The sequence below is a fragment of the Thamnophis elegans genome, chromosome 3 (assembly GCF_009769535.1).
Source record: "Thamnophis elegans isolate rThaEle1 chromosome 3, rThaEle1.pri, whole genome shotgun sequence".
Lineage (NCBI taxonomy): Eukaryota > Metazoa > Chordata > Lepidosauria > Squamata > Colubridae > Thamnophis > Thamnophis elegans.
In genome coordinates this window covers 121586623-121612594 of record NC_045543.1, presented here as the reverse complement: position 1 = coordinate 121612594, position 25972 = coordinate 121586623, and the positions used below count along the sequence as shown (strand labels likewise).

The following is a 25972-nucleotide window of genomic DNA, read 5'->3' as shown; positions in this document are numbered from 1 at the left end:
TTAAGATGGATATTTTTGTATTTTACTCACTCAATTTATAGCACCAGGATTACCTTACATTTATTTTATTAATTGTGAATAGCCTTGCTTTATTTATTTATTAAATTTATTTGCTGCCTATCTTGTCACAGGCTATGCAAATAACGTGGTCTCTATATGATTCAAAGTACCGTATTTTTCAGAGTATAAGACACACTAAGTTTTGAAGAGGCAAATTAAAAAAAAAGTAGGTAGGTAGATAGAGGGATAGACAAGGAGAGAAAGAGAGAGAAATACAGTAGTAGGTAGGGAGAGAGTGAGTAGTTAGGTAGGTAGATAAAGGGATAGAGAGAGAAATAGAGAGAGATAGAGAAAGAGTGTAGGTAGGTAGAGGGATAAAGAGAGAGAAATAGAAAGAGATAGGTTTAGGTTTTATTTGACTTGTATGCCGCCCTATTCCCGAAAGACTCAGGGCGGCTAACAAACAGAAGGGGAGGGGGTACAAAAATAAAAATAGAAAACAGAAATTTAAAATACAACAACAGTCATAACCTCGAAGGGGGCTGGATAGTTCAACAGCCCCAGGCCTGCTGGAACAGCCAGGTCTTAGCTGCTTTGCGGAAGGCCGGAAGGGTGGTAAGGGTCCGGATCTCAATGGGGAGATCGTTCCAGAGGGCCGGCGCAGCCACAGAGAAGGCCCTCCCCCGGGGAGTCGCCAGCCAACATTGGCCGGCAGATGGAATTTGGAGGAGGCTAGTCTGTGGGATCTAATAGGTCTTTGGGAGGTGACTGGCAGGAGACGGTCTCTCAAGTAACCAGGTCCGATACCATGTAGGGCTTTAAAAGTAACGACTAGCACCTTGAAATGTGTCCGGAGACCAATGGGCAGCCAGTGCAGCTCGTGGAGGATAGGTGTAACGTGGGTGTACCGAGGTGCACCCACAATCGCTCGCGCGGCTGCATTCTAGATAAAGGGATAGAGAGAAATAGAGAGAGAAATATGGTAGGGAGGGAGAGAGTGTGTGTAGGTAAGTAGGTAGAGGGATAGAGAAGTAGAGAGAGAGAAATGCAGTAGATAGGTAGGGAGAGGGAGAGAGTGTGTGTAGTAGGTAGGTAGGTAGGTAGGTAGGTAGGTAGAGGGATAGAGAGAGAAATAGAGAGAGAAACACAGTAGATAAGTAGGTGTTTCTGCTGGTACAGCACTTGATCAATGTAATTCTCATCAATCAGTTAAAGAGCTTTCCAAAAGAGAAAAAAAAAGTTTTTTGCACTCTGCAAACCTCCCAAAAATGGCCCGTTTTCCCCAAAACTCGTTTTTTTTAAAAGGCATGAATAGCCTTGGGGGGGGCTTGCAGAGTGCTCCTGGCCCAGGGAGGGGGGGGGGGCAAAAATGAACAAAAAACCTGCCCGTTTTTGGCAAAAACAGGCCCATTTTTGTCAAAAAAAATGCATGCATAGCCTTATGGAGACTTATAGAGTGCTGCTGGGGGTGGGTGGGGCAGTTTTTTGCTCATTTCTGCCCTTCCCAGCCCCCAGGAGCTCTCTGAAAGCCTCCATAAGGGCATGCACAGCCATTTTGGTGAAGGGGCGGGGCTTTGGAAGGCAAAAAAATTGTTGTATTCGGTGTATAAGACACCCAGATTTTCAACCTTTTTGTTTTTGAGAAAAAAAGGTGCGTCTTATACTCCTAAAAATACAGTATGTCTCATTTTATTTGGTGAGACTTAACTGGGTGGGGTGAAAATAATTGTATAGAAAAAACTTGTCTCCAGTTTTTAAAATCCTTCTGCAGTATGAATTAAAGATGTAAGGTCCTTCTCTCCTTCACTTGCAGATGGGAGGTTTTGATTAAAGGGTTTATACAGGAAACATTTTCACATCCAAACATCATCTTAAAATGCTAATATATATCTTTTTAATTAGATAAAATGTAAATTTTGATGACAGCATTAAAATTGTTGACATTTAAAATTCTTGGTTCAAAATATGAGATCTCTCTGTGTTGTCCATTTAACATTCTTTTCCAAATAGGCTTTGCAAAGCTATTATGTATTGGTGTTATTTAGTTGTATTTCTAGGTTTTTTAAAAAAAAAAATCTGTTAATTGACCCATGATTAAAGTTTATCATACTTAAAAACTTATGACATTTGTTTGACAGGTATTGTCATGAGGTGTTGAAGCCTTGTTTCACTGATTGGAAGACTGGACCTAAATGGCGCAGCATGACTTTGCTCCAGCCTGGCTTAATTTTCCTACTCCACCACCATCACAAAAGGTTATTTGTACTACTTATTAAATTACTAATGCAGGCAATTTTCCCTTTCCCGTTTACCATGCAATAGTAGGTGTTGCAGTCATCCATAAGAGGTTTTCAAAGAAGTACTAAGGAGCTGGGTAAAGAAGGAATTTTTTAACCCAGATTTTTGTGCAATGTGGGAATCCTACCCATTGTATTTTTTTTTTTAAACGTCCCCTCAGGAAAACACCATAAAAACCTGCAATTAAAATGTTTTGGTGTTTTTTCAAATATTTATCCTTACTTTTTTTCTATTATTTGATATACATTTCAAATTAGGAAACTAGACTTCAATTCTTAATTTTTAATAATATATATTTTAACTACTGTTTTGAATTTGGCTTTTTAGCATCACTTTCGTGGTTAACTGTATTCTTATTATAATTTAAATATAATTTAAAAATGCTTCATATTTATTGTTAATATTTCTTATAACTGCTGCAAAAGTTTACTGGGTATGGAGGAATAAAAGAAAAAAATGGAAATAAAGTTGAAAGACAATTTATATTATCTTTTGATTTTTAATTTTATGAATGTGGTTTATTTTTTACATTCTATCTTGATTTTATTAACAAAATAGAATACATGGGTACTTCCATTCCAAGTATCAAGTTTTTCCCACCTCACAATAGTCCGGAGATCTACAGTTTGAAGCATAATAAATCAATAAAACTAGCAACTTTCTTTGATTGCAGTATTCCGATTAATAGAACGCTAGCTCCACCATGTGCTGAAAAGGTAGATTGTATGTAGTATCAACATTTTTAGAAATTTTGAATAATTTCATATCCTTGACTATCTAAATGTCCTACAAAGGATTTAAGCAGAAAAATCTAGGAAGAGTGATGAATGAGTTAGTTTTCTGTATAGGTTTCAGTATTTCAGTGTGCATATTCATAACACTAGAAGATCTCCAAGGTCCCTTTCAGTGCTGTTATTCTGAATATTTGAATGGATGTAGTATATATAGTATAATTTACCTTTCTTCTTTAATGTGACAATGTTTCAGTGGTGGGTTCTGGATTCTGTTCCAACCGGTACGGTTGGAATGGGCCCGGTTGCGTCCACATGGCGTCCGCAGTGCGCGCATGTGTCTTAGCGCCTCCGTGAGCCTCCTTGATGCTTCAGCTGCTCAGTGGAGCATTGCGCAGGCGCTGTACGTGCCGTGCATGTGCGCGGAAGCGCCGAAGACTTAAAATACCAGTAAGGAGCTCGGTTGGGTGGGTGGGCCCTCCGGAACACTGTAATGGAACGGTATCTGGTGCTCCGGGCAGGCTCCAGTATGCCCGTACTGGGGTGTACTGCCTGCAACCCACCACTGGAATGTTTAAACGGTAAGGATAAGATTGCATTAGAGTGTAGTAGTTGGGTATTAAAACAAGATTATAGTCCTCAGCAAATTTACATAATAACGTGTTGATTAATTTGTGCTTCTGATACAAACAACATAAAATAATGTTTGTTTTCATCTTTAGTCATCACTGAATTTTGAGAAACATTCCAGCACCTTTTCATGGACAGAAAATCGTTATGAAGTTAATCGTAGACGGCATAACTCTTCTGATGGATTGGATCCTAGTTGTGGCTATTCAAATGGAGGTTTGTTTGTAATTTTTTGTCTTTGAATAAGACATCAAAGTGTTTATTTACATAGAATCATGATATTTTCAATTACAGTGGGATTATACAGGTTCTGAAAAAAATGGTATATAACTTTTAATTTATAGGTAGAATGAATAAAAAACATTGTTAGCATAGTTCTGAGTCCTCTGCAATACCTTAAAACCACTAGATACATTATGCTTATTATATTAAGAGTGGTATAAATGTTTTTACTATTTCTTGCTCCTTTCTGGAAACTTGCATGTCATTGGAGAAATTATATATATTGTCCAAAGACTCTTCATACTTGTAAAGTAGAATCGGTTATTAAATCGAACTGTTTCATTTACATTTTCCTATAATAAATTTTGTGCAACATGGCATGTAATTTTGATTGTAATCTTTTAAATCTTATTCAAGGGCATTCAGGAAGAAAAGAAAGAAATGGTTGGCGTTCACAAGGCAGAAATGGAACAGAAAACTCAAACTATAGAGCAGGATATCATAATGGAAGTTCACGTGCTCGCACCAGGAGCTTTCAGTCTGGAAAAAGCCAAGGATCACAAGAAAACAAAGCATCTGAATGTGAGACACTGAAAAAGACACGCAAGGAAGAACCCAAACAATTTGAAGCTGAAGATTTTGTAAGTTTATCATAGTGCATTCAGGTACTTGCAGAAGGAAACTATTCAGAACATTTCATGAAATTATTGTTGGTTTTTGATATTGGAAAGATATTACAGGTAGTCCTTGACTTATGACAGGTCACTTAGTGACCATTTGAATTTATGACAGACTCCCCAAAAACTACTTACAGCCTGGTTTCAAAGTTAAGATTCAGTAGCACCTCCGTAGTCATTCACCCTTATGACCAAACTGTAAGGATGCTACGGTGCTCAACACCCACCATCCAGGGTTCCTGCAGCTACTCATTCACTCAGGCGGACGTAGCTTGGATGAAACAACTGGGGCTTGCAACTCCATCTTCCTTCCCATTCAGCAAGCAACGGGAGATCAGGCCAACAGTTTGCAAGCCTGCAAGTTTCTTCCTGCCCAAGGACTTTCAGGACTCAATGTGCAAGTCCAGAAACACCCAACTTTCCTTCCTGTTCTTGCTGTAGCTGCCTTTCCTTAAACGCAAGGTGTCTTCATTTTAAGAGAGTTCCAAAAAATAATCTTGAAAGTTGTGTCTCGTCATCCAACCTCATTTTCAAGGAAATATTCTCCAATGGTAACCATGTTACCACTAATGATACTAGACCAAATGTTATTAAATTACTAAGTTCAGTGTGGTAAACCCATCCTGTTCTCATGTTTGATGTTTATCTTACAGGCCAATATAAACCATTTAGATTATAGCCTTGTTAAGATTACACTTTCCATCCGACTAGTATGGCTAGTTTACCAATTTCATTATCGCCTCTTACTGATTCAGAGCTCTTTGATAATGCTTCTTTCAATCTAGAAAATGATATTTCAATTACAAGACAGTTTCTAATGGAACTTAAACTAATCAAGCTGTTGATTTGTTATTTTAGCCATCCCTGAATCCTGAACATGAGAGGGAACCAAACCAGAATAAATCATTAGCGGAAGGTGTTTGGGGTAAGAACATTAGGATTATTATTATATATTACACAAACCATATTAATTGATTTTTCAGCAAGTGCCTCTGAAGTAACATTTGTAACTTGGGATTTTGGATTGTAGTACTGCCTTAAAAGTTAAATCTATTTGGGGCTTATACTTTTTTTTGTCTTAATAACTGGTAATTTATATTGCTGGTTTTCCACAGTAATGTTTTAGAGGCTTCGTGTTAAAAAAAAGGCAGTATCTATATGTGTGGGTTACAAGTTGCCCCCTCCCCAAAATTTTGGTATATCTTGATTTTTCTAATAGTTTTTAGTGTGCTATATATCAGTTAGTGTATAGATGCTATTCATACAGAATTAGGCTTATATATGTCTGTCCTCCTTTGGCCTATTCATGTATTTGCATGCTAAGAGACAAGATAGATACTGAAAATAAGTATGTGAGATTTGCAACAAAATGCAGCATTATATCATCATCACCTAGATGTTCATTCTGTTCTTCCTTATTTTATTTTGCATTGATTTCAGATTGTATTGCAGGACTGCTGTCCATGCTAATTCTCATTAATGGTTTGGATACCCTGTTTCCCTGAAAATAAGACCTCCCCGGATAATAAACCCAATCGGGCTTTTGAGCTCATGTGCTAAAATAAGCCCTCCCTGAAAATATTGCAACACAGCAGCAGCCATGGGATGACCATGCTCGCCGCCTCCTGCATCTCAAAAAATAATAAGACCTCCCCGAAAATAAGGTCAAGTGCTTATTTCGGGGAGGTCAAAAGAAAATAAGACCTTGTCTTATTTTTGGGGAAACACGTTATTAAGTTTTTTTTTCTTTTGAATATTTCTGCACACATCTATTTCCAAGATTGTTGAGATCTTCCTCTTGTTTCTGAGTAATCATTTTGGTTCCTGATCTATTGGGACTCAAAATTGGAGGAGAATTAGTACGTTCTGTGTTTTTAGACATAGCGTTACTGTGTCTTAAGTCTAAACAGTGTATCACGAGTATCAGTGAATGCAAATACCTCATCTAGAAAACATTTCAACAACTGTATACAAATAGTCCTCTATTTACAACCATTCATTTAGTGACTGCAAAGTTACAACAGCACTGAAAAAAGTAATGTATGACCATTTTTCACACTTAAAACCATTGCACTATCCCCATGGTCACATAATCAAAATTAAGTTGCTATGCAGCTGGCATGTATTTATATGATTGCAGTACAGTGGTGGGATTCAAAGTTTTTACTACCGGTTCTGTGGATGTGGCTTGTTGGGCATGGCAGGGGAAGGATACTGTAAAATCTCCATTCTCACCCCACTCCAAGGGAAATTTACTGCAAAATCCCCATTTCTTCCTGATCAGCTGGGACTCGGGGGGGCAGAGAATAGATGAGGGCAGGGCCAGTCAGGTGATATTTACCGGTTCTCCGAACTACTCAAATTTTACGCTACCGGTTATTCAGAACTGCTCAGAACTGCTCAGAACTGCTGAATACCACCTCTGTTGCAGTATCCCAGGGTCATGCAATCACCTTCTGACAAGCAAAGTAAATGGGGAAGTCAGACTCATTTAACAACTGTTTACTAATTTAACAACTGCATGATTCACTTAACAGCTGTGGCAGGAAAGATTGTAAAATGGGGCAAAACTGACTTAACTGTCTTGCTTAGCAATGGAAATTTTGTTCTTAATTGTGATTGTATGTTGAGAACTACCTATATATGAGGACTACTGTATTTCTGATTTAAATGTAGCCATAATCTAGAATGACATATATTTTTGTGTCTTTGCAGAATACCCTCTAAATCCTAAATCTAGATCTCCACGAATGCTGATTATTAAAAAAGGCAATACAAAAGATTTGCAGATATCTGGATTCCCTGTGGGAGGAAATATTCATTCATCACAATTGGTTGGGAATGGAACTGGCCTGAATGTCTATAAAGGTTTAGTTCCTAAACCTATTATTCCACCAGCAAAGGTAAGATTTGAAAACATCGTACTTACTGAAAATAAAAAGCAGATACAACTACAGCTTCTCCACCTTTTTAAACTAGAGCTGTCATTTCAATTACAGAGAAGAGGAATTCATTCTCTTACCTGTGGAAATCATTCTGACTTGCATGAACAGCAAAGAAGGGGAGGGGAGCCGAATGGTAATGGAGTAGAGAAAAAATGGTTGTGCTAGAAAGTTTTCCTTTCTAGAATAAATCTGGATGGAAAAATAACAGATGGATAGGAGAGGGAGAGAAGCCCTGTTTAAATATTGCAAAATGCATTTAGTTCACCAGGTAAATGTCCCCTGCGCTCTCATACAATGGCTAAATGTGATGCTAAGCTTCAAAGGCATCTGTACTTTTCCATCTCTGGTACTGTATGATTAGTCCTTGGCTTATGACTATAATTGAGCCCACAATTTAGTTCATAAGTCTTGATAGTTGTAAAGCAGGTCATGATGTGACAGACCCAATTTTATTATCTTTTGAGTCAGTTGTTAAGAAAATGTGATAGTTGTTAAGTGAACCCACTGTTCGCTATGGGGCAGTTTTTGTGAGAAAATGGAACTAAAGGCCAATTTGTGGGAACAAAATCGCAGACCCATGTTTGTGGGTCAACTGCAAATGTGGGTCAATAGCTGAGTGCCCAAAATGCAGTCATGTGACCCTGGGGGGAAAGGTGAATTTTGTAACTTCAAATTTGGATCCTAGATTCCATTTTCAAGGTCTGTTGTAACATCGAATGTTTGCTAGGCAGCTGGACATAAGTTGACGACCATCTTTAAGCCATTTCTACTTTTGCCCATCCACTGTAGCCATTTCTATCATCCATTTCTACTTTTGCCAATCCAGTGAATGTAAGAAGACATGCATACTTCACAAGCAGTGGGGAAAATACAGTAAAGCTTGAAAAGTGGATATTTTAGGGACTTTTCTGGCAATTTTTATCTTACTTTGTAACAGTACTGTAATATGAAATTGTATGTATTCATCAACTTAATTTTACTAAGTTGTGGACATTACGGGGATGTCTACAATTCATTGTTGGCTCTTCCTTTTATTTCTTCCTCATTATAGAGACTTCCCTCGTCTTTGCTATTTTAAGATACCAGCATATTATGTTGTTAAGGAAAATAAATGTAAAGGACGAGTTTTGTTGGACACTTTAAGTTGTTTATCAATCTGAGTACAAAAACATTCTACTATTTTGATATGTTTAGATCACACAGTGGAAAAGCCAAACAAAAGAGAACAAAACTGGGCCTTCATTTCCTCATGACTCTGCATATGGTAGTGGAAATTTTAGTGCTTTAAAACCTACTGCCAAGCCTATTGGATCACAAAAGTCAATGAAAGAGGTACCTTTTTTTGTCAAAATATGTCTCTATGACAATTTTGAAAAATTAAATGGAAGATCTGAAACAATCAATGCTCCCTATAATTCTGTTGATGAAACAATAGCAAGAACTTTTTTGCCACTCATTACACACGTTTCTTCTTCTTTTTAGTGTAATCGGTCAAATTCCTTATCTCCAGTTGATAAACTTGGCCAGCCTCGTTTAACCAAATTAACACGAACACGCACTGATAAGAAGAGTGAATTTTTGAAGATGTTAAAACGGGATCCAGTGGAAGAACATGATGAAAACTCTGTTGAGCAAGAGAAGGTACAGCAAGTTGTGCAGGGAATAATATGCCTGTTTATCCATTACTTATTTTTCGGTCATTCCTAAGGAACTTAGCAAACACCTAACAGTGTTTATTACATTATAAGCATTTATTGCTTTTTTACATAATAAACTGTTAAACCAGAATACAAACCAAAGATAACATCTATAATTTAAAAAAAACAGTTAAATGTTAGGGAATAAAAAGATAATGTGTGCATAATATCAGTAATTAATACGAAACTTTACAAGTCCTTTGCACAACTTTGTGGTAGTGAGCCCAAGTTGAACTTGGTGAGACTTCTGAATAAATAACATGCGTAACATGTTAAATAACATACATAGCATAATAATGGGCATGTTAATTTAGCAGCATATATGTGATTTTTACTAAATCAGTTAATCTAGCCTTTAGCTCAGCAACCCTTGAATTTCTTAAGGTATATTTTTGACAACACATTATGAGTATTCATAAGGGTTGGGGAAAACAAGCAGCAGTACTTCTTAGTTTTGTCTTTTTTTCTGTGCTGATAAGCATACTTCTGAGAAAGCTTATGTGATCAGAGTCATTTTGTACATAAAAAACAATGAAAAATGTAAAGAACTAAAGAGAAAAAAATGGAAAAATAAAAGCAAATAGCTTAGCACATGCACTTGCTATGTTGCTGATCCTACATCATACTTTTGCGATACTGAAGAGGTTTTTTTTTTTTTAAAAAAAAGGAGGCTCCGTTTGCTTATGCACTTTATGGAGCCTCCTTAAAAAATAGAGGGTCCTTTAAAAAAAAAAACTCTTCAGTATCACCAGAATTGAACCTGTTGCAAAATAGGAGGAGCTTGCCAGGAGGCTGACTGTGTAAGAAACTGATCCATTCGGGGCCTAGTTGCTTCCCTTAGCAGCTGAAAAAACAGAAAAGTAAGTTGTGAACTGCTGTGCCTTAAGCACGCTTGAGTCCTGCAAGTCCTTGGATGGGATGTCCTCTCCCTTGCCAGAGTTTGCAAACTCCGTGTGCTCTGCTTTCCCCTTCCTTGCCAGAGTTTCCACACTCTGTTTGCCCTGATCTCCCTTTGCTTGCTGGGTGGGAAAGGAGGCTAAAAGACTGTAGGGACCCCAGTGTGAAGCAGAGCACACGATGCCTTAGGATGGGGGTAACATTGCGAGGACTGAGACAGGCAAGCATGGGCCTGTGCAGACTTCTCAGGGCCTTCCCCACCACCGAGTCACCCTGTGCTTCATTTAATGACTCCTGTTTGTTTAGCGCTTGCAACAACAAGAGCATGGAATGGGGTCATTATGTGCAGCTATTTCATTTAACAACGGTTGCAACATGCAGCCATAATGGGCAGTTTTTCAAGGAATACCTGTAACCTAGCTTTTGAATATGTGTGTAAAAACAGTTAAAACAATTAGGAACTACTTTGCTATACATTCAGCATTGGGATTGTTTAGCAGACAGCTCTTTTAAAGATAAATTACATTCACCTGTAAAGTGGGAAGGTGCTTTTGACCTGGTATGGGTCCGATTCATTAATGTTTATTCAACACATATTTTCCTGGAACCGCAATTGTGCAAGACCACAAATGCTGCTGTTAGGTACAACAAGGACACATTTCGGGTCTAAAGCACTTTCCCAGGTCCATTTCAAATATCTGCACATTCCTGGGGACAAAGTTTAGCCTTTCCTAATTTTGGCATTTTCCAAATGTATAAACTTGTCTACAACTTACTGTTTGTAAATCTTTTTTTTTTCTTTTTGGAATTTACTCAGATATGTGACTTCTTTAACAGGATGATGATGATGATGATGATGAAGATGAATTTAATTTACATAACAGCAACAATGGCCACCAAGGGAGGGACGTAAACAGGAATTTTGAAAATGAGAATCCTCAGCAAATGATCCAGTCTTCAGCATTTCCACAGACTGATGTCCTTTCGAGTTCACTTGAAGCAGAACATCGGTTAGTATTTTGGTTATATCAAAATAATTTAATTCATTAGCAGAAGAAAAAGCTATATGTGGACCATTTAGTGGAATAATTTATCTTTACAATCTTTACAAATTATGTATGTAATTATTCATAAAATAATTTATAAGAATACTTTAAAGAACTAAATCCCTGATGTGCAGTTCAATTTACTGATGGACTGCTCTGTCCCAAAGGTGCATTTTCAAAAAGCAACTAGATTTTGTTTTTCTTTGAAGACGTTTCGCGTCTCATCCAAGAAGCTTCTTTAGCTCTGACTGGATGATGGAGAATGAAAGGATTTAATTCCTTGCAAACAGCTGGTGATTTTCATTCTTTTAGAGAGTTGGGGTTTATCTGTGTCCTCAGGGTCACCTGAGTAGTGCAAATGGGTATGGAGCCTTCTTGAAACTGCTGAAAGGGTTGAAGACTGGAGATAGATAATGTCGTATCCCTCCCCCTTCCATTCCTTCCCCACCATCCGGTCAGAAGAAGTTTCTTGGATGAGAAGTGAAAAGAAAAAGAAAGTCCAAAGAAAGCCTCTTGAAAAAGCACCTTTGGGACAACCATAATCGGAGAATCTCCATAGATGGATTGCTCTGTAGAAATAGAGCCAGGAGTAAGAGAGGTTTCCTGCCATTGGAAAAAAAACTTGTGAAATTGTTATAAAAGTGTAAATATTTATGAACCTTGTATTTAACATGAGGGGGAAAATATCAAGCCAAAAAGGGAGATGCACTTTTTCTACTGGTTCATGAATTTCTGAGAATTTTTTCCAAGTAGAAAAGTCTTGCAAAAACGTTGTAAATGTCCCTCTTTCAGGTATCTTAATTGTGTCTGAGGATCATTGTGGAGTCTATATTAGCTTCCTATGCCTATATGTGTGTGTGTATATGTATACACATACATACATACATACAAACATACATACATACATACATACATACATACATACATACATACATACAACCTTGAGCTGCTTGCTAAAAGGCAGGATATAAATCTAATAAAAAATATTGTCCCTTCTCCCTTTTTTAAAAGGTTGTTAAAGGAAATGGGTTGGCAGGAAGACAGTGAAAACGATGACACTTGTGCTCCACTAACGGAAGATGAAATGAGAGAATTTCAGATCATTAGTGAACAGGTAAGATAAATTAGCACAAAATGTGTTCTGAGTGAAATGTTTTATAGAGCAAAGTATGGATTAGGATACCTATTTAATATTTCCTAAAGTAATTTCTGTATCCTATTGTTGGGGTGATATTTGAAGATTTCAAAAGCCAACGAAGTCTGATCTATTTAATTTTCCAATGCTCTTTGTGAAATTCTGGAAGGGTTTACACATATGCTGAGTTATATTTTGGCATCTCATGGGCAAGCAGAAAACCCGCTGAGAAAGTTGTTGACTTGCCCTTTCTTTGAAAGAAACCAGGATTTTAGATCTCATTCTGCTTATGCCTTGGTATATGGATCGGGATAACTAATTTAAATAAATTCTAGTTAATTGCTAAATAAACCAATTTCAGACCATGAGAGAGGGAGAAACAAGTTTCCTATTACAGCAAATCAATAATAGACAATATTTTAGTACCCTGAGGATTCTTCCTAAATGCATAGAAGTCTTAATAGAAGAGTGCAATGGCTTTTCAAGATGCAAATTATTTTTTAAGTGTTCACAATCCTTTTACAAGGAAATACAATCATTGTTTTGAAATGCAAAATAGTAGTTGAGCCTCTCAAACTATTCAGTATGATGGTTAATATTCCATTTTTTCTTACTCTACCATTCTTCATCCCTCCCCCAACTTTTGTAGCAGTTAACTGGCCTATCCCACTAGGCTTTCTCTAGTACCTGTTACATGTAAATAATATCAATGGACATCATTGTGTTTGTGATGATAAACATAGAAATGAAAATGAAAATCCATCTACGTTTTACTGCCACATTGCAGGTTCAAAACAAGCTTGCATAGCTGCCTGTCCTCCAACATAACCAAGCCTTTTTACCTATAGGTTGTTCATTTAATGATGATTCACCAAGTAAAATGGTCATTAAATTGGGTCTGGTCCCATGTCTCACTTTATGACCTCAACAGAAAATTCAGTCCTAATTGTAGTCTTAAGTTGAGGACTACTTATACTGAGATAGGTCATTTACCATCTACTCCCATTTTTCTTCCATCTGGTCTGATTGGGACAGTCAGAACTTACGTCTACTCTTGTGAGTTTTGGTTCATTAAGCTTGAGGTTGCCCGTGTTTCAACTCTTCCTCTTCCTATAAGACTGGAAGAAGATTAGTGATTATCATTCGTTACTTGGAAGTTTTTTTTTTAATTTTGCACACTAGAAAATTATTTTAATTATTATTTTCAGCTTTTAGGTGAAATAATTGTCCCTAAATCCTGGCTTACTGTGCAATAATCAACCAAAAGAGTCACAGATGCTCAAAATTAAAAACAGAAACGGTGTGCTGTGCTATTAAAAATATATAAAGCTATGTTTTGTTGACAAGTATAAAACCCAAAAAGTCAAGATCCTTTGGCATTTTAAGAGTTCTAATTCTATTTGTTTTCTATTCCAGTTGCAAAAAAATGGCCTCAGAAAAAATTGCATTCTAAAAAATGGTCTCATCTGTGACTTCAAGTTCAATCCCTGGAAAAACAGCACTTTCAAAGCAATGCTTGAGAATGAAGATACCGAGACAAGCAGCAGCGACACATCAGATGATGATGCGTGAAGAGTTGAAGATTTGTACTGTGCATCTCATGCAATTTAAGAAATGTTGAAAAAGGAGAACGATATTCTTATGGTAGCGATATGCACCAGTAGAAGGAGGATCTTTGGGACTCCTCATGAAGGAACCTAAGATTGTTATGCTAATGAGCTGTGTTGAACCTGATTTTTAATTTCTTTGTAAATGGATGTTGTAGAAATGAGAACTTTTTTCCACATTGCCTTTCTTCATCACTGCAGCATTTCTCTGACTAGCAATGTGATAATGTAAGAGAATGATTTTTTTCATTTAATAATAATAAAAAAGATTATGTAATATTTGGCAAAGTTTTGTCTTAAAACTCTGCAGGTGTAAGGGATAAAATGGCAGCTTGACTCAGTATGTTGCTCACTGAGGCAGATTTATTTTAGAATGGAAATTTTGAGTGTTCACTTGGTGTAGTGAACAGACAGTATACCGAGAAGCATGTCTGCCAACAAGAGTGCACTAAAACATCTATTTCCTGAACTGTTACAGTTCTACTTCTTGAAACAAAGCGGTAATTCTCTAGCAGTTTATTCTATACAGTAATTATGAAAAGACTTGCTTCAGTTCCAAATTTTATGGAAGTGGTGTAAATCAAAAGCTTTATTTGGATGCTGCAAGACCCAGGAATCTGGATCCTACAAAATTGATTCTGATCCTTGTGGGAAAATAAATATTATTTTGATAAATTATTCAGATGCAGAAAGTTTATTTCGTGGGCTGGATCCATCCAACATGTACAAAATAAAAACTCTTAGAATCTTGAAACATTCCACTGAATCTACTCATCTAAAATTGTCCTTTATTCAAGATAATTTTCATTTCAGAATTAATCTTGACTGCTTTGTGTTGTGTACAACATATTGGTTTGTTTTGCATCTAAAATAGAACACTAGCTTCCGGATTAGTTATATAGAATTCAAGAGTAAAAATGGATATAGTATACTCTATAAATTTTATATAATACCTAGTTTATTGTTTGCTATCTAGTCTCCACTTTAAAGTGGAAAACAGACAGTTTGTAGAAACTATAAAAGTCAATAAGTTGCCTGTAAACCCTTGCACCATTTAGATTTTTTATAAATGAATTCTCTGATTCAGCTATGCAAAGGAAAAGTTACACAGCAATCAGCATTTTCTCTTGAAAGAGCTGTTCTTTTAAGGCAGGGGTCCCAACCCTTAGGTTGTGACCCGCTACCGGGCCTTGGGCTGTTTGGAACCAGGCTGTGGAAGTGGTGGGGTGCATGTGTACATCCCCTCTTGCGTAAGCAGCGGACAAGTGTGTGGATGGTGGGTATGCATGCCCACTGCTTGTGCAAGTGGAGCTGTCCGTGCGAGTCCTCCCCTGCTGCTCATGCAGACCCCCCCACCTGCCATTCCACAAAGCTGCAAATGTTGGGGAGCTCTGCTTTAAAGGATACTTAATGGCATGATGAAGTAGAAGAGACTCTGGATGAGAAATGCAGAATATAGGTAGTCTTTGACATACAATTGGGACCAGAATTTCCATTGCTAAGCAAGTTAGTTATTCAGTGAGCTGCATCTTATTTTGTTACCATTTTTGTCATGGTTGTTAAGCAAATCACTGAAGTTGTTAAGTGAATTGGGTGGGTTGTTAAGCCAATCTGGCTTCCTTCATTGACTTGTTTGTTGGAAGCCATTGGGAAGGTTGCAAACGATGATCACGTGACCCTGGGGCACTGCAGCAGTCATAAATAACATGCTGATTGTCCAGCACCTTAATTTTGATGACATGACTTGGTGATGCTATCTGAGTATGAGGATCAGTTTCAAGTCACTTTTTCAGTGCTGTTGTGACTTTGAAGACTCACTAAATGAATGGTTGTAAGTCCAGGATTACCTGTAATGGCTGCAAAAAAATGAGGATGAGAGGATGATGGTGCACAGTATGGCTAGAAAGAAAAAGGTGCAAAGAATTAAGTCAAGGAGACCAAGGAAGAGTCAAGATTAAAATAAAGAAACTCCTGAGCAATTTTGAGGGAAATAAAACAATTGAATGAAGAGGAGCCTTTAGTGAAATTAATGGAAACAAAAACTGAAATGTTTTGGCATAAGTAAATGAAGGAATGTTCGAAGAAGTACTTTTAGAAATGTATATTTGATCCAAATGATGTAAATGTTAGAATCCAAGATTATTATTATTTTTTTGAAAAAGAAGCATAAATGCTAGTGAGAGAAGTCTGCAAGTGTAGCTTGTGTAAGCAGAAAAATATACCTGGTTTATTTATGGAATGGCTGTATGTACGAGAGGCAACTGTATCCATGCTTTATCATTGAAAGAAGGCAGTGACAAGACAGGAAAAGATCGGATTAAAAAAAAAACCCAGGGCGTTAGTTTGTCAATGGGAAGCTGCTTGGCAAAAACCTCCAAGAGATAATAAGTGACAATGAGCCAAATTACAAAAGGTAGCACAGTGTGGTTATAGCCAGGCAAGGATGTGTGAAGAATTCAACAGGATATTGGCACTCTTCCAACATCCCTGCAAATTCTTGCACAATAATGTTTATTGTATATTTGTTAAATGTAGAAAAATATATATAAAAAGTCGATAAGCTTGAATTATAGAATACTTTGTGAATAAGGAGCTTGCTTACTGAAGGACAACAGTGGTTTATAGAGTATAGAAAAATAGGGCTGGAAGGGACTCTCAGATCTGCTAGTCCAACCTGTTCGAGGCAGGAGATTTTATACATCTCAGTCAAATGGTTGCCTATTTGGTTTATTTTGAAAAGTAAGTTTTAAAGTTTATTTTTTAAAGCCTTCACTATTGAACCATTCACAACTCTTGGAGGCAAGCTATTATGACAGAAGTAAAGCATATTTGATAATGCTTAAGAGAATGTTTAATGCTGAGAATGTTTAACAGACCAGTGTATAAGGAATGCTTTTGATAATAGAGGTAATTTGGTTGGGGACATAAGCATACAGATAACAGATGACCAGTTGGCCAAGAACCCAAATGATTTTCTGCAAGTGTTAAATTGTATGATGTATTGTGGAATATGCATCACAAATATGATAAATAGCATAACAGCTTTGGGCAAAGCTTTAATAGAGGCCACTGAAACAATCAGTTGCATTAACAGTTAATGCAACCCCCCCTCGAACATTCCATTGATCTGAAGAAATGGTCCATTGACATCTGAAGTTGTAATGAAGGTTGTACCGTACAAAGTCTGCACCTCCAGTGGATTCTGAAAATTAATTTATCAAATACCAAGGTCATTCTACATGGCTGGGTAAATGGATCAATTGCAAATCATAAAAAAATGCTAAAAAAACTATAGCAAGTAAACAATAGTACGTATTTTCGTAAGGCATGCATAATGTTGGTATGTTGCTACAGATAGTTCTCAATAATGGTACCAGAATTTCTATTGTTAATGCAGTCATAAAGTTTGATATCATATGACCTCACTGTTTAGCAAAGGACATTCCAGCACTTCCAGTTTGCCATTAAGCAAATCCCCCCCAGGTCATTAAGTGAAGACATCAGAGGTTGCCAGGTTTCTCGCTGCCTTTAGGAAGCTTAACCATGGGATGCCATGACATTGTAATTGGAAACTGGTTGCCGAATGCCCAGACTATGATCACATAACCATGGAGATCATATGGCCATAGTATGAGGACGGGTTTTATGTACCATTGATTCAAGGCTGTTGTAAGTTCAAAAGGTCATGGAATGAATGCATTCCATGACCTTTTGGAATTAAGCCTGTATGAGGAATAGATATAAATGTCTACAACTGATCATGATTAAAAGGAATACACATATAGATTTTCTCAAGACTGGAGGACACAAAGCAGAAACTAGAACACACACAGCAGCGTACAGAAACAACGTATAATAAATGCAAAAATATTTGAATAATTTATATACAACCTACAAAAAAAAAGCAAGTAGCTCTTTAGAAGTGGGGTATATTTCAAAACGGCATTTACATCTTTAATGTGACAATATTACCAACTCACATGTGTTTGTTTATTTAATACATTCATTTGCAACTCCGGACAGCTTACAACATTACAAACCCAAAAATCTTAAAAATATAAATATTTCCAAAACAATAAGAATGGGAATTACAATGAAAAATAGAAATAATGTTAAAAGATGGGGAAGGAGGGAGCAGGATGCCTCGGAGGGTAGGTGGATCGGTTAGGATTGCCTCATAATGCATCAACCACCTCTACTGTGATGTTCCCGTCAGGTCTCCAAGCTATCTGGCAGAGACATCACTTAACATATTCTCAAATTTATTATTTATGTGTTAAGAAAATTTATATGAGCACCCAAATCAGTGATGGTGACTGGGCAGCTTACAAAGATTAAAAACCCAATAAAGCCCCATTCCTCTAGTGATACCAATCAGATAAACCACTTGTTAGGTTCCCCCTGGCCCATTGGTAGAACCAATCCCATGTCTGGGATCCCCTGGACCATTGGCAGAACCATGTCTCCAGAGCTTGTGAAAGAGTGTCAATATTACATCATTTTACACCATTTACAACAATATCTAGATACATCTACCTTTCTGATAAATTATTTGGGGCACCCAATAAACTCAAAATATTTTGATAATTTCAACCTTGGGTCCAAAGAATGAATTTAATATTTCTTAAGACAAGTATCTTCTGATGTCCAATTACAAATTGCAATTCAAATTGGATTACAAATTGCAATTCTTCTGTTAAACATCAACAATTCCATTTTTAAAATTTAGTTTCTGATAAAGATGAAGTCAATTTCAAAACAAAAACGAGAACATCTCAGATTAGGGGATCTGATCTAAATTGAACTATCAAACATTTGAGTCAATTATATTACTGCTGTTGTGAATTAGGGAAATAAATTTGTAGACATTGAAATTCCTTAAAATAATCATTCAAGACTAATTGATTTCAAATTACCATTCCAGACTGTCTTATTTTTTTAAACAAAACATTTTAGCACCTATTTTTCAAGTAAAAAAATTTAAAGTACAAGAGTTTTAAGTTAACTAATCATGAAATTTCTCATCAAAATCTAATTTACATCTATATTTTTAGGGCCCAAGTGAGTATATGACCTCAAACCAGGAAAGAAAAGCTCCTTTTTGCTTTATGAGCCAAGTAATTACCAAGATCTTAATGGAAATAAGTAATAATTTTCCAAGTCAGCCTTAATTCAGTTAACTCATCTCATATAAATACAGATGATAATGTAATATTTATAAAAGTCTAATAAATGGAAAAAAAACTTTAACAAATTTTTCAGTTTAGAAAATTAAATTTTTGGTGACCTATCTTCCCATATATACATGTATATGTAGCTATTGTATCTATATTTTCTAGATTGATGTCTTTTGCTTTAGGAATTATTTTCTGGTATTAATAAGAAAGTTTTTGAGTTTTTTGAACTGATGATCTTTGGCCATTTGGCATTATTTTATTTTATTGGGGAATAAAGATCCAGTTAGCCACCAGGTGGAGCTAAAGCTATAGTTTTGTAAAATACATAGTGCCTTGTAAGTTTTATTTTACTCTGCAATTCCTGCTATCCTGATCAAAGCATGGATCAGATGGTTTAGTTAACCATTTGTTGTTTAGAATGAGTGGCTATTTGTACGGCTAAGTGAGGGTTATGGAAACTGTTTTATATGGTTTTAATTCCCAGATCAATAAAAATCTGGTAAACAATGGATTATCAACTTCAGAAAATGTTACAGCCCTGGTTCCTGCTACCTAGACCTGTTCTTTGCATCTCCAAATAACATGTTAAAGTGGAGCATTCATACTGATAGCTATGAAGTTGTTCGAAGAAAAATCCATCTGGTTCAGTTCCAAGCCTGGAGAAAGGCCCTGGAGATAAAATGGAGGCTGGAGGCTGATTGAACAGAAAGATTCTCTTTATTGATAAAGCAGAACCAGCATGTGATTCTGGGCAGCTGACAAAATGGAGTTGAGAATGGGTGGGTTTTTATACCTTCTTTGGGCTTTGTATTTGAGCTTCCTGTTCCTGTGCAAGAACATGTCCTTTAATATTCTATTGGCTATTGTCAGATTCCTATGGCGTCATGGCTGACTATATAGGCAAAAGGGGAAGTGCAAATCCTTAGTACTTGTTGGAGTTAATTTTGTCAACCTTTTGTTTGTTGCTTATCTGAGTTTCTGTCTTGTATTTTTTTTTTTTTTGTATTTGAAATTTATTTATAGGCCGCCCTTTTCCCTGGGGGGACTCAGGGCGGCTCACAACTCATGGGGAGGGGGGATACAAACAATAACAAACAATAACACATAAGAGCAATACATAATAAAAAATAGAGCACAACATTCATACCATTCGGGTGGGGGTGAGTTACATTCTTTAACCCCAGGCCTGACGGGATAGCCAGATTTTAAGGGCTGTGCGGAAGGTCTGGAGGGTGGTGAGGGTACGAATCTCCACGGGGAGATCATTCCAAAGGGTCGGAGCTACTACCGAGAAGGCTCTCCTCCGCGTAGTTGCCAGTCGACACTGACTGGCAGATGGAACTCGGAGGAGGCCTAATCTGTGTGATGTAATGGGTCGCAAGGAGGTAATTGGCAGGAGGCAGTCTCTCAAGTATCCAGATCCACTACCATGAAGGGCTTTATGGGTGGTAAGTAGCACCTTGAAGTGCACCCAGAGATCGACAGGTAGTCAGTGCAGCTCGCGGAGGATAGGTGTTATGTGGGTGTACCGAGGTGCATTCTGGACTAGCTGAAGTCGCCGGATGCTCCTCAAGGGCAGCCCCATGTAGAGCACGTTGCAGTATTCCAGCCTAGAGGTCACAAGGGCATGAGTGACTGTTGTGAGAGCCTCCCGGTTCAGGTAGGGTCGCAACTGGTGCACCAGGCGAACCTGTGCAAATGCCCCCCTGGTCACAGCTGATAAATTGTGGTCGAAGGTCAGCTGCGGGTCCAGGAGGACTCCCAGGTTGCGAACCCTTGATCCAGTCTTTCCAAATGGATTACCAAATCTGCATTTCTAAAAGCTGGTCTCCTCAGTTTCTGCTTGGGGCAAGGAAACTGGTTTTTGCCTCCCATAAGATTTTTTTAAATTACTCCTTTAGGGAAAATATTTTATCCCGCCTTTTTAATATTACCCAAAATATTTCATTCTTCTAAGAGGGGGCTTCCCACAAAGTCTCATTCCAAAGAATGATTAAATAACAGCCTTCATAGCATTTTGGTCTGGTAATGCATATATCTTAACTTTTGAAATGCATTATCAGCAATGTTGGAGTGAACTGGTTCCTCTCTTGTCTGGTGTCTTGAGGGCAGTTCTGCAACCTTGCTCCATCACCACATTAACCATGATTGCTGACCGCTAGATATATTACTATGGTTATTGGGGGAATTTTTCTACCCCAGTTTTGTCTTTTAAGAAATATGGCATTTTCTTCTTTATCAAATTTTGTGCATTTGATAATGCAAAATATGATAGGCAGTACATACCATATTTTTCAGAGTATAAGACACTCCGGACTATAAGATGCACCTACCTTTTTTGGGGGGAGGAAAAAAAATCTACCTCTGCCTACCAACATCCATCGATATTTGTTGTGGCCCAGCAGGAGCCATTGGAGCTGCCACCAGACTCCGACAGTGGGGGGCCCTATGAGTTGGCTCTGGAGGATGTGGAGGACCCTGGATAGGGTTCCAACTCCAAGCAGGGCACAGAGAGGCTGGTTGGCCACCAGGAGGCGCCTGAACCTTGGGCCAGTGGGGAGGAGACAAGGGAGTGTGTTCCTGACATCAGCAGTGAGTTGTTCCTGGATGCCCAGCACCGAAGAGCTAATAGGCGTCAGGAACAGTTGCGCAAGTACAGGAGGTAATTGCACTCAGCTAGTGGTAATTAGGCTCCTCTCCAGACTATAAAAAGACTGCTTGTGCACATGCCCTTTTGCAGAAGTCAATGCAAGAACTAATATTGGAGAACATTATTGTGAGCTTGGTAGACTGGATTGCTGCCAAGGCTTATCTGTGCCGGTTTGCTGCCAAGGACCTGTCTGTCTGTTAATTAAATGCCGTAACTTATCTTTGGCTCGGAGTGTGTGTTGGTGTGGGACGAGGGGGGTCAGAACAGGTATTCATCTGGTTAGAGTCCTTGCAGCAAATAACAAACAGCCTGGTCAGCTTCAGCACGCTATCGCAGCCTGATTTAGCACAAACAGCTGATTGGCAGTTGGATCGGCCTCCCGGAATACCTCCAATCAGCTGTTCCAGGCTGCGGGGATTGCCAGAGCCCATTGCCGCCTCCGCGTGTTGCGTTTTTGGCATCCACACATCGTGTTTTTGGCCTCTGCACACTCGGTTTTAGATCCGTTCCAAGCTGATCACCACAGCACATTGCTGCTGATTGCCGCCTCTGCACATCGTATTTTTGGCCTCTGCATGCTCCATTTTTGGCCTCTGTGCATCACATTTTCGACCAGTTTCAGGCAGTGGGGATTGAAAATGTGATGCACGGAGGAAAAAAATGGGATGTGCAGAGGCCAAAAATGCAATGTGCAGGCTGAAAATATAACATGTGGAGGTGGTGATTGGCAGCGATGTGCTGTGACGATCCCCGCAGCCTGGAACATGTGTAAAATGGGCCATGCGGTGGCCGAAAACACAGTGCGTGGAGGCCGAAAACGGCTGAAAGGGGGGGGGGAAGTGGATGGGCGTGGCTTCAGCAACATTTGGTGTATAAGACGCACTGCAATTTTCACCGACTTTTAGGGGGGGGGGTTGCGTCTTATACTGCAAAAAGTATGGTAAATGCCAGGTTGAATTGGAACCCTGGTCCTCAGGGCAGTTAATATTCTTTGCAAAGAGGTGGGTCTTTTTTCAGTTTGTTTTGCAGTGGAAGCATACATTCCAGAGATAATGTATTATCCTTGAATAATCTCCAATTGATTAGTGATTCTAAATGTTTTTTCTAAAATTCCGAAAGAGCCCTGCGCACATTTCAATGGGTAAAAAAAAAAATTCTGTCATTGTCAGCCTTCAAGATAATCCAGATCAGGAAACAGACTCCAGAAGTTTGAACTCGACTTAATGGAGATAAGCTGTAGTAACAGAATCCTAAAAGCATGACTGTGTTTTCTCTTTCCTTCCTCTTATACCCTGAGGAGCTAGACCAAAACCAGTTTGAGTTTCTTTCCTATGTGTTCCTAGTTCCCTCGTCTTAAAACATGTTTTTGTTTTTGTAATTGTTTCTGCATTGATTCCCCAGGGTCCTATCTAATGGCTCTCTATAGTTATTCATCTTTTTTATACGTACTCTGAACTGCAATGATGCACAGGCAGATGATCATCAAAAGAAGAAAAATGGCTATGGCATATACTTAAAACATCATGAAAGGATTGTTGGAAGAAATGTCCTTCTGGGTTCGGCTCCAAGTGGGGAAAAAGACACTGGAGGCATGAAGGCTGCTTAGAAAGATGGTTTAATGTTTAATGGTGGACAGGATCGCATGGCTTCAGGTCCTGGGGAAAAAGGTGATCACATGCTTCCAGGTGTTGGGTGAAGAAGAAGAAGGGTCAAGGGAGGGGCTTGCAGGGCTTTTTATAATCTGTTCGGCCCCACCTATCTGCCTCCTGCTCCTGTGCAAGAAACATATTCTGATTGGTTGTCAGATTCACATGGGGCCATGCAGGGGCAACTCTCTAGGCTGAGTTTTGAATCCAGGTTTGGTTGAGTTCTCAGATGAGTGGGTAAGGTGAGTGGGTAACGGCTAGTTATGCCTTAATCCCACCTCCCTGGAGCTGAAGGGGAGAACTCTTTATTATGTAAAGTGGACTAGTTTAGGCTTTAATGGCTCATTGACAAAAGGAGGGGTGGATGGTCAGGAAGCTGCAGGAATTTACTTTGTGTTTAAAACATGTTTCTCCCTCTTTCACATCCAGGAAAATATAATATTCTGCCTTTTCAATATTTCCTAGGGTATTTCATTTTTCTGGGAGAGGGCTGGATGATAACTTCCTACAGGATTGTTGGGTTAAAAGATCAGACTTAGCATTAACCAGCATATGAATCTGGGGAAGGGATAAAGGACTCTGGAAATTAAACTATAAATAAAGCAAGACGAGAAAGTTGGTCACCAAACCTACATAGAATGTTGACTTTAAGCTGGTTTTCTCGCAATATTCTTACTGAAGGAGCATATTTAATATTAGAAAGGCTGTGCCTGAGATAACTCAATGCTATGCTGCAGATGGTTTTGTAGGTGATAACTAGCACTTTCAGCGGGATCAGTCTGTGCAACAAATTATAAAGGAAATAGGTCATCAGTTAGAAAATACATTTTCCCAGCATGTGATATGTGCTTCATTAAAACTAAAAGATAGGGATTTATTTTAAACACTTGCCCTAAAAATCTAGGAAACAAAAATTACATCTATCTATCTATCTATCTATCTATCTATCTATCTATCTATCTATCTATCTATCTATCTATCTATCCATCCATCCATCCATCCATCCATCCATCCATCCATCCATCCATCCATCCATCCATCCATCCATCCATCCCATTAGGGATAAGAGTTTTCCTCAATTTTCTTGAAGTGAGAGTAAGTGAGAGTAATGAAGTAAATGAATAACTGGATCATAGGATAATTCTGGTAAACCTACTTCTCTGTAAAATTAAGTATTCTGTGGATAAAAGATGAATCACTTTAGAATGTGGTAGACTGATGAGTTTAGAATCTGTTCAGATAGTCCCATTTGTAGTCTGAATAGATAATGCAATACATTTCCTTTGCAATGATCTACCACTTAATCTAGAAGTTTGCAAGCCAGATTTGGTCAAGATAAAGCCACACTTCTTTATATGCATCCTTTGTGTGATAAATGTAAAAACTTTGATTGCAAAGTTGTAGCTGCCATTTTTTAATCTTTCACCAGAGGTAGGTTCCTACCAGTTCAGACTGGTTCGGCTGACTAGGTAGTAACTCAGCCTGCCATGCCCCCTGGTTCTCTTGGCAGCACCATAGGCACCACCATCTTGTTTTTTGTTCAAGTGTGCACGGAGCGTGTCCTCGAGGGAATCAGCAGTAGCAGCAGCCAGAACCCACCCCTGCCTTTCCCCCACCCATGACCCTGATCAGAGTCCATCACTACTATATTCAGACAACCATTACACAAGGAAACCTTCATGTACAGTGTTTCAAAGAACTGCAACAGAGAGGGGGGTTTTGTTGACTGAAATCTAATTGGAAGACCCTTCTCTTTACACTCCAAACACTGGATAAAATTGGAGCTTCAGAATCAAGAATCAGGGATGAAAACACTACTGCTATGAGCATATGCAAGAGTACTATAATTAGAATTATTGCTGCTGTCCAAGTTAACCTTAAAATACTGCTCAGTTTACTTGCATGCAAATTGGTAAACAGTACTATAGTTGAAACAGCAATATCCTGTTTACATTTCAAATCAACATGATTCATAGATATCATTTTCCTGAGGTTTTTGGATTGTACTCATTTCATGTTTAGTTTAGGCAATTCGTTGTTGATTTAATTTTTGTGGGTAGTTGTAAACTTTTCTGGAAATGAAGTCTTTGACGCAGTCAAAATGCTCTCATTGGAAAAGAAGAAAAGACACCCTTAATAGAAAGATAGCCCATGATTCATCCAATACTCTGTTTCCCCTTTAAGTTAGTCAAAGGTCAATTCTTAGATGTGATCGTCACCAGGGCCCTACACCAAATGGAGATAGAACCAGAAAAAGAAAACTTCGATTAACTTTAAAATAAAATTGAGTTATATTAACCATACAGTTTCCTCTGATCATATTGCAGTTAAAATTTGCGGCAACTTTTGAGGTCTGTACTCAAGATTTTAGGGATTCATTTGTGGACTTTGGATGGCTGTACCTTGCTTTGAAGCCAAAGAGGTGGATTAAAAATATCGCAAAAAGTTAGGTGTGTTGATCGATAGGCCATTAAAAAAAATTATGTGTCTAAAGACAATTTTTGTTTTTATACCATAGTTATCCAAACTTTTGTCTTTTCTGGTCTGCATTGAATGAAGAGGAATTGCCTTGGGCTGCATATAAAATATACAATATAATAATGTATATGAATGT

General features: G+C 38.1%; 1 protein-coding gene across 7 annotated transcripts in view; it reads left to right on the top strand.

Moving 5' to 3' along the window:
• Positions 1–14563, top strand: part of GPBP1 (GC-rich promoter binding protein 1) — a 43308-nt gene extending 28745 nt beyond the window's left edge. For 5 of the 7 annotated variants that reach the window (XM_032212602.1, XM_032212599.1, XM_032212600.1 and 2 more), the window contains exons 4-13: positions 2139–2255; positions 3752–3875; positions 4299–4522; positions 5417–5483; positions 7274–7461; positions 8698–8835; positions 8986–9145; positions 10933–11107; positions 12155–12257; positions 13695–14563. In XM_032212602.1, coding sequence (XP_032068493.1) covers positions 2193–2255; positions 3752–3875; positions 4299–4522; positions 5417–5483; positions 7274–7461; positions 8698–8835; positions 8986–9145; positions 10933–11107; positions 12155–12257; positions 13695–13850 — 1398 coding nt within the window. In that variant the 5' untranslated portion in view covers positions 2139–2192 and the 3' untranslated portion in view covers positions 13851–14563. The remainder of the gene's footprint in view (positions 1–2138; positions 2256–3751; positions 3876–4298; positions 4523–5416; positions 5484–7273; positions 7462–8697; positions 8836–8985; positions 9146–10932; positions 11108–12154; positions 12258–13694) is intronic. The other 2 variants (XM_032212603.1, XM_032212604.1) reach the window with 2 other exon arrangements.
• Positions 14564–25972: the final 11409 nt, after the last annotated feature.